General features: G+C 38.0%; 1 protein-coding gene across 7 annotated transcripts in view; it reads left to right on the forward strand.

Moving 5' to 3' along the window:
- Positions 1-7,397, forward strand: part of ptprea (protein tyrosine phosphatase receptor type Ea) — a 59,638-nt gene extending 52,241 nt beyond the window's left edge. For all 7 annotated transcript variants that reach the window (XM_085284895.1, XM_085284900.1, XM_085284898.1 and 4 more), the window contains 10 exons: positions 500-663; positions 965-1,100; positions 1,251-1,400; positions 2,242-2,335; positions 2,526-2,602; positions 2,730-2,864; positions 3,083-3,208; positions 5,144-5,295; positions 5,438-5,573; positions 5,700-7,397. In XM_085284895.1, coding sequence (XP_085141021.1) covers positions 500-663; positions 965-1,100; positions 1,251-1,400; positions 2,242-2,335; positions 2,526-2,602; positions 2,730-2,864; positions 3,083-3,208; positions 5,144-5,295; positions 5,438-5,573; positions 5,700-5,774 — 1,245 coding nt within the window. In that variant the 3' untranslated portion in view covers positions 5,775-7,397. The remainder of the gene's footprint in view (positions 1-499; positions 664-964; positions 1,101-1,250; positions 1,401-2,241; positions 2,336-2,525; positions 2,603-2,729; positions 2,865-3,082; positions 3,209-5,143; positions 5,296-5,437; positions 5,574-5,699) is intronic.
- The last annotated feature ends 5,453 nt before the right edge of the window (positions 7,398-12,850 follow it).

Here is a 12,850-nt window from a genome sequence, read left to right on the forward strand (position 1 = left end):
TCTGTTACCCATATGCTGAAATAACATAGTAATACACTAAAGCCTTATGACGCTTCCCATAACTTAGTAGAACTCTATCCAGACATTCTACTTATTTTGGAGCCACTGTAACAGATCCAAAGATCCCCAACAGAAAATGATAAAGCTGCAAGTATATGAAAAACTAAAATTACTCTAGACTGCTGCAAGGATTTCAGTGCACCATTATAATATATAAATCCCCCCAAACTCTAATACTCTTATTAAGCCATTCCTTCCAGTAGTAGGGGTGGATTTACCTACATATAATTTTGGGCTCTACTAAATACTAGATGATACATTAAATATGAAGTCAAACAGTCGGACCACTTTGACCCAAATTCGTCTTAGAGGAACAATTATTGGGTTTGTTTTTGCTTCCCTAGCTGGTTTGGGAGTAAGACAGAGTTGATAATGATCTTCAACAGAATGCTCAACCAACAAGAGATAATGGCTTTTCCCCCCTCTTGTGTCTATTTAGCAGGCCAGTGACGCCGCTAAGACTCCCCGCCTGGTCACCCAGCTCCATTTCACCAGCTGGCCTGACTTTGGAGTTCCTTTCTCCCCAATTGGAATGCTCAAATTTCTCAAAAAGGTCAAGTCAGTAAATCCAGACTTCGCTGGGCCCATTGTGGTCCACTGCAGGTATGCGAGAGCTGAGCTAATGTAGCCTAATGTTCAGTATTTTACTGTTTACTCCTAATGGTTTTAATTATCCAATTTGTTTCTGTGGAGATCAGTGTATTATGCTTAAACATCCCCTTTGTATGTGTGTGGGCAAGCAATCTCTCTGCTAAAGATGGAAACATTTGGAGTGACTATTGCAATACATGTGTTTACAAGCACAGATGTTGCTTTGTTCCCTCCTGATGTCTGTTAACGTGCTAGTGTCAGCTGAGGATTATGGTTCACTCAGCTCAGTGTGTCATTTGTTTTCCATCTCCAGTGCTGGTGTTGGGAGGACGGGAACCTTCATTGTAATAGATGCCATGATTGAAATGATGCATGCAGAGCAGAAAATTGACGTATTTGGGTTTGTCTCCAAGATACGAGAGCAGCGCTCGCAACTCATCCAGACAGATGTGAGTTGGGGAAGGATTATGTTAGCCACATGACGTAACGCTAACACCTGGCATGTGTGTGGGACATGTGAATTATCCTTTACAGTAAATCATCTGCAACTAGGCCCATGCATAGTGTGTGTTATTCATCTGTGTGTATTTTCACTCCAGATGCAGTACTCATTCATCTATCAGGCCTTGCTTGAATACTACCTCTATGGAGACACAGAACTGGATGTTTCTTCTCTGGAAGGTCATCTGCAGAAACTGCACAACACCTTTAATGATGGTGATCGGATTGGCCTGGAGGAAGAGTTTAAGGTAGAACCTCTTTTTACATTCAGACCCATAAAGGATCCCATCTAACAAACGCTCACACAATATTACAGACTAAACTTAGAAATCTCTAAAGAAAACCTAACAAAAATGCAGTTGTTTCTTTATTAGTCATTTTAACTTATTAAGCTTTTTATTTGTCAGTTATTGAAACACTTTTCATAAATGTTATGAAGCATGTGAAGGTTCTGGAAACTATGAACCTGCCCACGCAGGCACTAAAAATATACACTAATAATCAATGCAAAAGAAATTCTAGCTTTTTCAATCCCCTTCAGTCATATCACTTCTAAGAACATATAGTGCAGTCAAAAGGTACTTAGCTTCTTCCCCAGTTCTTTCTTTTTTTTTTTTTTTTTTGCATATTTGTCACATGTTTCATATCAAACAGATCAAGCAAATTTTGATGATCTGAAACCACTCTTCTTCAAAATCAGCAAAGAAGACCAACTCATTGCAAATGATCACAAATGGTCAAAGTCCGTTATTAGGTTTAGACAAGACACGTACACATAGATAGCTGGTTTACTCTTAATAAATGAAATCATGATGTAAAACTGCCTTTTTATTTCCTTTGGTTATCTTTGTCTAAACGTATCTGAAATATGTGAAAGAAAAAAAAACAAAAATCAGCACACCACTGCACATATAAACCTGACTTGCATACATTCCTCTATTGCTGCATGAGAATTCAATTGTGCTACAGAATGGTCATTATGGTTTATCATCAATACTGCAGCTTAGTTTATTTCCCCTGTTTTGATTCATAAACCAAAGGACGGTGAATATTTTATAAAGTTGTAACATTTAGATTTTCCTTGTTTAGAAACTGACTAACATGCGCATAATGAAAGAGAACATGAGAACAGGAAACCTCCCAGCCAACATGAAGAAGAACAGAGTTCTGCAAATTATTCCCTGTAAGTAAGATGAAATCCATATAAATAACCAACTTATGTCAAATTTTGAGCTGCAGATTACATTGCCTGCAGCTGCCTTTAGAATGTTTTTCTAATTCTGTCCCTTGCAATACTTACAATACCATACTACTAATGTAAACATGTTTTTGAGTTTAATCTGCGTGTTCATGATGTACTGTTTCCATTTCAGATGACTTCAACAGAGTAATTCTTTCCATGAGAAGAGGTCAAGAGTACACAGACTATGTCAATGCGTCTTTTATAGATGTGAGCATATTGTATTTCCTAATTTGTTCTTTCTGAGGTTTTAAGGTATTTGTGTTAACACAAATAATTGTACCGATGAAGCTTTATATTATACTGATAAAGTCCTTTATATTTTGATTTGACTCAGGGCTACAGACACAAGGACTACTACATTGCCACACAGGGCCCTCTGCAGCACACAGTGGAGGATTTTTGGAGAATGGTGTGGGAGTGGAAATGTCACTCCATAGTCATGCTCACTGAGCTCCAGGAGAGGGAGCAGGTAAGCTGCAGTAACTAATCGCTGCAAGCCAGCTATGATTGATGGCTTTAATAAACACAATAAATACACACAACATAAAACGTCCCAGTTCTGATTTCCTGCCTTTGTCACGAAACTGTACATTTATTTAAGTTCATATTTATGAAGTATTTAACTTGTTAAACTACAGTTTCTTTTATTCATCGCTGTGAGTAAACAAATGTTCATCTGTTTTGCAGGACAAATGTTGCCAGTACTGGCCGACAGAGGACTCAGTCTCCTATGGAGACTACACAGTAGAGCTAAAGGGAGACACCCTGTGTGAAACCTTTAGCCTACGAGACTTGGTACTCACCTTTGTTCCGGTAAGCAAATTAAACCTGTCCTATCAATACAGGCAAATGTAACACGCCTGCTCTGCATCTTTATCAGTTATCGTGAAATAAAGGCTTTTATTGATCCTTCATGCAATTCCTTTATATAAAATAATTGGTTTTTAGAATATGAAAATTGAACAAGTGTCACAACACAACATAAAATAACTCCATTACAACTTCTGAATTCTTACCCAATAATAATGGATTGGATTTATACAACGCTTTTCAAGGCACCCAAAGCACTTTACAATGCCACTATTCATTCACTCTCACATTCACACACTGGTGGAGGCAAGCTACGGTTGTAGCCACAGCGGCCCTGGGGTAGACTGACAGAGGCGAGGCTGCCATATCGCGCCATCGGCCCTTTGGCCAACACCAGTAGGCGGTAGGGTAAAGTGTCTTGCCCAAGGACACAACGACCAGGACAAAGAGCCCGGGGATCGAACCGGCGACCTTCCGGTTACAGATGCGCTTCCCAACCCCCTGAGCCACAGTCGCCCTGTGGCTCAGGGGTATCAAATAAATAAGGATAAGGATATAAAATTAAAAAATAAATAATTAAAAGCATCTTGCCATTAGCACGTCTTAAAATTAGGCAAATAGGACCTCAGATGAACACTACCACGTTATTTACACCACGTCATTTAAAGAAAACTAAGCCAAACTGTAGAAACAGTCGGTAAAATAACTAAGAATCATTTTCAGAATGGTTCTTAGTCATCAATCATACACTTTCTGTATGATTTTTTTTTTAAGCCAATCACTTTTAGAATATCTGCTGTGCATGAGCTAATGTGGCTCCAGCTTTAGCTTTTGGGCAGATGTCCTCATGTTATGAATTTGCTGGGAGATCCACTGGTGGGAAGATTGGTGGCTGTGTTGAATGTTGTGATCTAAAGTTTGACAGAGAGATACCGATAATGATTTGGTGATTTTCTTTCTTTTTTCTTCTTCTTTTTTTTAAGAAAGTCAATATATCTGAAGATAATTTTTTACCTTTTACAGACGTGAAACAAACAGATTTGTTTCATTCATTGGTCCTTACTAAGACGATATAGTGATGCAGTTTAAAAATACTACCGTTTTATTGACACAACGTTATGAATTACAGAGAATATGTGTGTACCCTCTGGTGGACAAACTATGTATTGTCTCGTTTCATTTATCGAGTGTTTTAAATGCTAAAACCAATAACAGCAGCAATCTCTCTCACTGTAGTTTAGTGTTTGTAAATGAACTTATAGCCCTTCCCAGCAGCAGCTGCTTACCTAAGATCCCTGCTGATGTTTTGTCATGTATGCTTGTATTTACCCGATTTTCAAACCTCTTACGGACAAGGTTTTTTTTTTCTATTATGTCCTGATACATAAAACCTTACAACTGAATAAAGGTGTACTATATATTTTTTAAATTGCTGTATTGCAATGATTTTCAAATCATTTAAACTACAGATGTGAGTGAAAATGGTATAAAGATATCAACAAGTGAAATGACAGATTAGTTGCTTAGTAGAGTGTTAGTTAAAAGATGAGTAGGATTTTTTTTAGAAAGTTGAAAGTATTTTTATCTTTGTAAAGCTAGACAGGCTCTAATACAATTGGCTAACAGCAACAAATCTCTAAGTGAGTATATCGAGCTCTCTGGGCTGCCAGAGGGAAAAATAAGGATAGGAAGTGTTTAGGGTTATCAAGCGGGAGCCTCCCATCTCATATATTTTATTTAATTCGACCCGCCTCACCTCCCAGAGGCTTTGTAGTACATTCCTGCCTCCCTGGGCCTCACCCATATGTCCACCACTCGTCTGCTGCACGTTTCACCTGTACTGACGTCACACTTGCCATTACGCTTTCATATGCTGCTAATAAATCATATTTGAACGATATTATGATCTCTCAACCGCCTGTGGGTTTCCTCTCAAAGGAGAAGCAGACAAGGATGATCAGGCACTTCCACTTCCACGGCTGGCCAGAGATCGGAATCCCGGCCGAGGGGAAAGGCATGATCGACATTATCGCCGCAGTGCAGAAACAGCAGCAGCAGTCTGGGAACCACCCCATTGTTGTACACTGCAGGTACAACACATAGAACTCTATTCATATAAATATTATATACACTTACCTTGTCACATTTGTTGTCTTCTTTTTTATCTGACAATATAAAATATAGAAGGATTTTTGCATTGCAAACACTGTTCGTGCTTTGTGTGTCCTGCAGTGCTGGTGCAGGGCGAACAGGTACGTTCATTGCACTGAGCAATATCTTGGAGCGAGTCAAGGCAGAAGGCCTGCTGGACGTGTTTCAAACTGTGAAGAGTTTACGCATGCAGAGGCCTCACATGGTCCAAACAGTGGTGAGTGGTTCCCAAGTATTTAAAAGCACTAGAAAAATGTCTCGCTTTAGCTCGAGTGTCGCTGATTTTGTAGGCAATTATGTGTCCATCTTTAACCATCTTTTTTGTTTTCTTTCCGTCCCACAGGAACAATATGACTTCTGCTACAGGGTGGTACAAGACTTTGTTGACATTTTCTCAGACTATGCCAATTTTAAATGATGAGATTTGCCTTAAACACGGTTTTTAAATGTTGTTTTCTAAAGCCAGTTTGTCAGTTTTATGCGTTTCCTTAACTTGGTTAAAATAATCTACTATTTTGCTATGCACTTGTCCTACCATTAACTCCAGCTCCTTTCTCGCTGTAATATATGGTATGTCAGTCGATGAGAATTGTAAATGAAAAAGCTAGATTAATAATGTATATTTCACAACATGTATGATCATTTCTTCATCATGAAGTGTTGTTTCAGAGTCCGATTTTAGTTTTGTTGTATAATATTGTACTTTAAATGTTTGTGTTATTTTGGATTGACCACATAATATTTTTAAAAGCTGTAGTTATTGTAAATGTATTTATGTATTGACAATGACATTCCTTTCTTTTATTTGGAGAAGATGGCAGGAATGTTAATATTTGTTTTATGTTGTAGTTAATTGTACACATACATTCTTTCATTTTGATGACTTCTGAGATTAGAGGTGATACTGAAACTGTTTTTCATTCTCCTCGAGCTACATGGCCATCACGATTGTGATGCTTTTTCCAATGGAAACGGTGTCTGAAAATGAATGAATGAATCACATCAACCATAATGCAGAGGGCATAAAGTTACGCACCAAAGGCTGAGGTGACGATACATAGGTTTTAGTTTGTTTTTTTAAAATATGGACTGAGGCAGAAGTTCAACAGACGTAGCAGAATCGCAAAAGATTCTTAAACTTTAACGTTTTGTACCTCAAAAGGTCGTGTAACTGCAGTGAACATGGATGTAACATAACTAGAGTCTGCCTTTTGTCTGTAGACAGCAAAAAGCATTTTGCTAAAGTGGCTGCACATTAACAAGCACACAACTAAGCCTTTTACCAAGAACCTGTAATACTGAAGAGCATGTTTACTGCTTTATTTGTATTTTAGACTAGAGTTTTACACAAATTAGTGCCATATGTACTTTTTAAAGACAGGAAGTGTGGTCTCCAAATGTAGTAATTGCAGTATAATTTTACGATGCACAGTCACTATACAGGGAAGTAATAGAAGTTCATCATTAATCCTCAGTCCTGTAATGGCAAAAACCACAATATACCAATGTGGTGCTTCAGTGCCTGTCTAATGCCAGAGAAACAAAAACAGCCCATTATATCTACGTCTACTTCTTTGACATCTTTTAGATTCCATTGGTTTGTTTTGGCACAGTGGTAAAAATGAGGAAGCAGAATGTTTTAAATAAAAACTGTAAGTATCTGAATGTTTGAGCTTTTCTGTGCATTTTTCTGAGGTAAATCCATCTGGTACTCCATTAGCAATTTTGTTGATGCTGTATGTAAATATAGGCTGACATGACAAAGTGCTAACATTGTGAAATTCGCTGAACAGCAAGAACCTGTCAAGTGATTGGTCATATTTTCGTGCGCTAAATGTATATGTCTGTGGGAGATGTGAGGTTAAGCACAAGAAACAACCCAAGTCTATTTTTCCCATGGCTCCTTTTCTGTCCGTGCACCCTTTTTGAGAAACTCGAGGAGAGGCTGTTTAACCTACAGCTCTGCCTTTGCCTATCCCTTTTTTGACTCTCAGTGTCTTTGAAATGCAAATTGCAATATTAAAATCTTCTGAAAATGCTGCGGGTGTCTCAAAAAAATGTCTTCAATATGCAACAGCTTTTATGTTTCATTTCAAATTTAGGTGAGATACACAGGAGACAGCTTAAGCTGCCAGTTTGGTTTGTTTGTTTTGCTTTTGAATCAGTGACAGCGGGGTGTTCTTAATGCGATATTTGTGTGGAGAAAATGCTGCATTCACTCTACATAACAGAGTTGCACTTTAACTGTAAATTAGTACTATAACTTTCATATCAACTATTTGCCATGGTTTTTACACATAATTATATGTTGTATCTTACTTCTAAAAAAACAAAACAAAAAAAACCCACACAACCCAAAAACTATTAATCTACCTAGCTCAAGCTCAGGAGATAGAGCAGATCATCTACTACTCAGATTGGTGGTTCGATCCCTGGCTGTTACAGTACACATGCCAAATATCCTGTGGAAAGGTACTGACCCCAAGTTGCTCTCTGAAGGAATGTGTGTGAATGTTTGACTCTTGTATGAATGTGAACGTATGATTGAGGCATGTTGTATAGAGCACTTTGGACTGGTTCCTAGAGCCCTGGATGTCTGCACAACAATAGGCATTTCCCAGCATACATTTTTACTTAAAGCAGGAAAAACATATAAACACTGGCCACTTCATTAGGTACTCCTTTTCAACTGCTCCTTAATGTAAATATCTAACTCGGCCAACCACGTGGGAGGCACTCAGTGTGAACTGAGAATCAGAATATAGACGAGGGGTGATTTAAGTGACTCTGAATGTGATGGTGCCAGACAGGCCAGTCTGAGTATTTCAGAAACTGCTGATCTGAGTTGTCAGAGACAATTCCTTGTTTAATTCAGAGAAGCATGGATTGATTAGTTCAAGATGACAGGAAGGCAACATACAGGAAGGCCATGACGTTAATGCCATTTTATGTGAATCGTAAGACAATAAAAATTTCTAAGTGTGCAGTTTACCTTCTCTTTTTAAGCAACAGTGGAGACATACCACAGACGAACACTAGCCACTAATATGCAAACATCAGAGAAAAACTGTAATGTCAATGTCTATACAAAAGACTGTTTAAGAAAAGAAAGCGAAAACCTCAAACTAATTCAAAACATACACAGTAACAAAGAGGTTTTGTTTGTCCCTCCTTACTCTTCCTACACTTCCATTCTATAAACAATGAAAAAAGTCAGATTTTTTTAACTTGTATATTTAGTTTAAGCCAACAGGGGGCAGTACGCCTCAATCTATATGTAAAGAGTTTTTAATTAAAGGGGCCATTGATCCCCATTAACTGTAACTGCACATCATCAAAAAAGAAACTACAACAAGCTACACATAGGCATACAACACCATACCAAAAACATATGTAAAACAAACAAAACAGCTCCTTACAACACAAATTATTCCTCATATCAGGGTGAGCATTGTGAAAATTATACATTTATTGCGATATCAATTCATGTTAACAATTTCTACCTGCAGTTACGAAAGTCATAGCAAATACATACATTTGAAAAACTATTTTTCCTTTTCTTACACCAAATTAAATTTTTTGGGTTTCCCGGGTTACTAGTTTGGGGCTAGAATAATCATATCCCTCTATGCTGTTATGTGCATTTCTGTACAAAATAATTGTGGGTATTAAAGCAATAATATTTTTCATCATTTTTCTTTTTCTATTTGGACTAAGCGGGGGAGATGTTATCAGAAGGAGTGCACAACTGGCTGGATGTCTCAAAGCTGTGACCACAGTGCCAACACTCTGACTCTGTCCTATTGTTCTTTACTCAGTCCTCATTCAGTGTTTGCAGTCAAGTCCTGAAATAATACTGATAATGTGATTAATATTACTATTACACTCTGTAGAAATGGTCTGCTTTGATAGGGGACTTTTTTCTGCTTTCCTTCAGTGCGTCATTTCCTTCTTCTTCCTCACACAGTTGTACCGGTAAATCTCTATAGGAGACACCCACTTCCTGAGATCAACAGCAGACTTTTGGAATTTGCGAGTCATTGTGAAAATATCTCTGGTCTCTAACATGTTTTACAACATCACAGAAGCATGTTCTCTTAATGATGCAGTGAATGACGGTTTATCTTTTCACCCACAACTGCAGCAGCTCCTCTCTACTGGCCAATCACAGCAGCTCCTCCATCACTTACAAAGCCAAGAAACGATGTGCCTGTCATTTCTTTAGAAAATAACTCATGGCAAGGTTTTCAGCAGCCCTAGTGCATAACTTCATTACAGTTTCACACACGGCAGAAAACCCAGAGCAATATGCATATTTACAAATGTGGCACAATAACAGTATCTTTATTGACACACAGCTGGCTTGGGATCTAACAGTAAATAATGTTTTGTGTTCTACTACATCATACATGTAAGCTGTTACACACAGATTTCCGCTTTATGTGAAAAGAAAATTGTAATAAAGCACCTCTTCTCTTGATAAATGCACTCCAACTTAGTCTGAGGGCCATGCGTGGTCCAATAATTTCAAATAGACTTCACATGTATACTGTTGCATCATCTGAATATGTAGAAATATTAGCCATATATATGGCTAATATTTCCGACTTTCTGGCATTCATGGTGTATGATATTTCACCAAAAACAGCAAAATAATTTCACTAACATTTTCCATTTCTAATAAAACATCTAACCAGGAAACTCTCTGAATGCTGTCTACAAATTTATGTTTAATTGAATCTCTAAAACATCTTTTATTTGATCCCGTTCTGGGTACTTCAGTTTTTGATCACCATTTATGATCACTACACCCAATTGCTACACATATTCCTCTGGAGTATAATTCTGTAACACTGGTAAAGATGTGCTCATTTCAAATAGAGATTTTGGTCCCATCTGCCGTATTATTGATAAAACATAGATAATGTGCATTTGCTAGTTAGAAGCTTCTTTAAATTTTTTTTTTTAAAGGAAAAGCTCTGGGAAGTCTAATATTCAAGTCATAGATCTCATAATCAAGATGACACACCTGATCTAATATGTTACACATTGTATCCAGATGCAAGATGGATCTAGAGGTATAACAGAAACATAAAATATTTTTTTAAATTTCCAATACTGTTAATTTACAGCAGCTGTGGCATAAATATTGGACAAGGTGGTGGTTGCTTAAATTTGTTAAACTCTGTATGTGTGCTTACATAGCAAAAGGTTGCTGTCACCAGTCATTCAGGGAGGAGTAAAGTTAGGCTATTTTTGTCAAACAATTACATTTCCTATCCTTCAGAAAAAAACACAAGAGACAAAAAGCCTCTTTGTTGACAACTTCCTCGGGCAACCAGTGCCATGGTAACAATCCTCAGCGGGAAGAGTTGCTGCCCAAAAAAGGTCAGGATGAGTGAAGAAGTCACATGAATTATGTATTAACCCCCTAACTGACTCCATTACTTTGGTTGACCCCAAGCTAATTCTATTTTGTCATTCACAGTGCCTTCCATTTTCTTTCTAGTATAATATGGAACATGAGCCATTTACAAGCAGGATGACATGAGATGTGACCTCTCTGCTGAAATGCTTTCATATGTAGCTTTGGAAAATAACTTCTGATTATACTGAGTACGTGTCAAAAAAAAAGTCTTGTCACTAGTTCTGTCACTTTGTCCAAAACAAGCTCAAGTTCCTTTGAAAACATCTCCTGAACAAAGCAACTCTTTGAACCAACAATGAGATTTCAGCATTTCATAGAAATTATGGTAAATTATGGGTATTTAATGCTTTCCACAAAGGAAGTACAGAAGGAAAGGTGGAAAACAACTGAATTTAACAGTATTTAAAACTCAAACTCAAGCAGCAGTCAAGAAACCATTCTTAAGCAAGGAAAACAGGAAGAAAAGGCTGGTATGCTATGCCAAAATACATAAGTACTGGAAATTGATAATCAGTGGGAACAGGTCCTAGGAAGTGATAAATCAAGGACTCAAAATTGTGGTTAAAATCACTGTCAAAGGAGGTCAGGAGAGAGGTGACAGTGAGTGTCTACAGTATATACGCAGCTAATCAACGTTGTTGACAGGCTATGACAGCGTCCTTATGTGCCGACACCAGTGTTTTAGCTAACAAAGCGGTGCGGCTGATGTGGAGTGAAGCCACGTTAATGGCAACGTGTACAACCATTGGAGATGTGAGCAGGACAGACGGAACAATTGACAGAAAAAGTGTGGACTTTATAGCAGTTTTTAAATTGTGTTGAGGCCACGTAAAACCAGAGTTATGATAAAAATATATGCAATGTTTTTTTTTCCCCTGAATATTATCATTGTTTATGTTTACTGTGGGAAGCAACGGTAAAAACTGAGTTTTATAAGGAAAGTGCTTGAAAGCACTCTCTGCCAGGAGTGATACATCTCGGGCCTGCAGGTATCAGGCTGTTGTTCTCCTTTATCTCATAGTGGACAGAAATTATTTCTTGGAGTGACCCAAATAATTTGTGTGGCATCAGATTTGATGCAGAACACCTGATTGTTCTGTAAATAGTTTGAAATGTTTATTTTAAAAAAAATTCCTTGGCTGCATTTTTAGGTGAACAGCAAAAAACTTTGTTGTTTGCAAAACTAAGTTATCTTTTTCAAGAAGTAACTATATAATTCATTGCCCAACATTATTGACTGTATTTTGCAGACAGAGAGTTACAGGACTCTCCCAGACCACAGACTCATACACATAATACAAGTCAGAGCTTTATATATATATATATATATATATACACAACAACACCCAGCACGCCCCTGCAGGCGGTTTATCCTTCAAGCTCGGGTCCTCTACCAGAGGCCTGGGAGCTTGAGGGTCCTGCGCAGTATCTTAGCTGTTCCCAGGACTGCGTTCTTCTGGACAGAGATCTCCGATGTTATTCCCGGGATCTGCTGGAGCCACTCGCCTAGCTTGGGAGTCACCGCACCTAGTGCTCCGATTACCACGGGGACCACCGTTACCTTCATTAAATAAATATAAAAGGAAGTTTTCACTTCCAATAGAGTTAAATTAATACACATGTCATGAACCAGTAGGCTAAAACACTTAGTTAAAAGTAGTCTAACATAAATGTAAATGCTGTAATTTCATTTCATTTATTTATTTATAAAGCACATTTAATAACAACAGGGATTTGATTATTTTAATAAACCAACAACAATGACAACAATAAATATTGTAGAAAAAAATACTCATATTATGGCTTCAGCTGGTCTGTTAACAGCCTCCAGGGCCCTGTTTCAGGAAGCCGGTTTAGAAAACTCAGAGTTAAAAACGATACTCAGGGTTGAGTAACCCCGAACTGTCCAACTCGGAATATTCGGTTTCAGAAAGGCTGATAACAATTAGTTCAATCAACGCGGAGTTGCTTTAACCCCAAGTGAAGCGCGCGGACGAGGATACATAAAGCCCTGATAAGCGGAGCACAGATTAAGCGAGTCACCATGGAGACGGAGGGAAAGAAGG

Source organism: Mchenga conophoros, linkage group LG8, assembly GCF_057382185.1.
Source record: "Mchenga conophoros isolate Kocher_MC1m ecotype Shallow Benthic linkage group LG8, M_conophoros_male_GT1.1, whole genome shotgun sequence".
NCBI classification, from domain to species: domain Eukaryota; kingdom Metazoa; phylum Chordata; class Actinopteri; order Cichliformes; family Cichlidae; genus Mchenga; species Mchenga conophoros.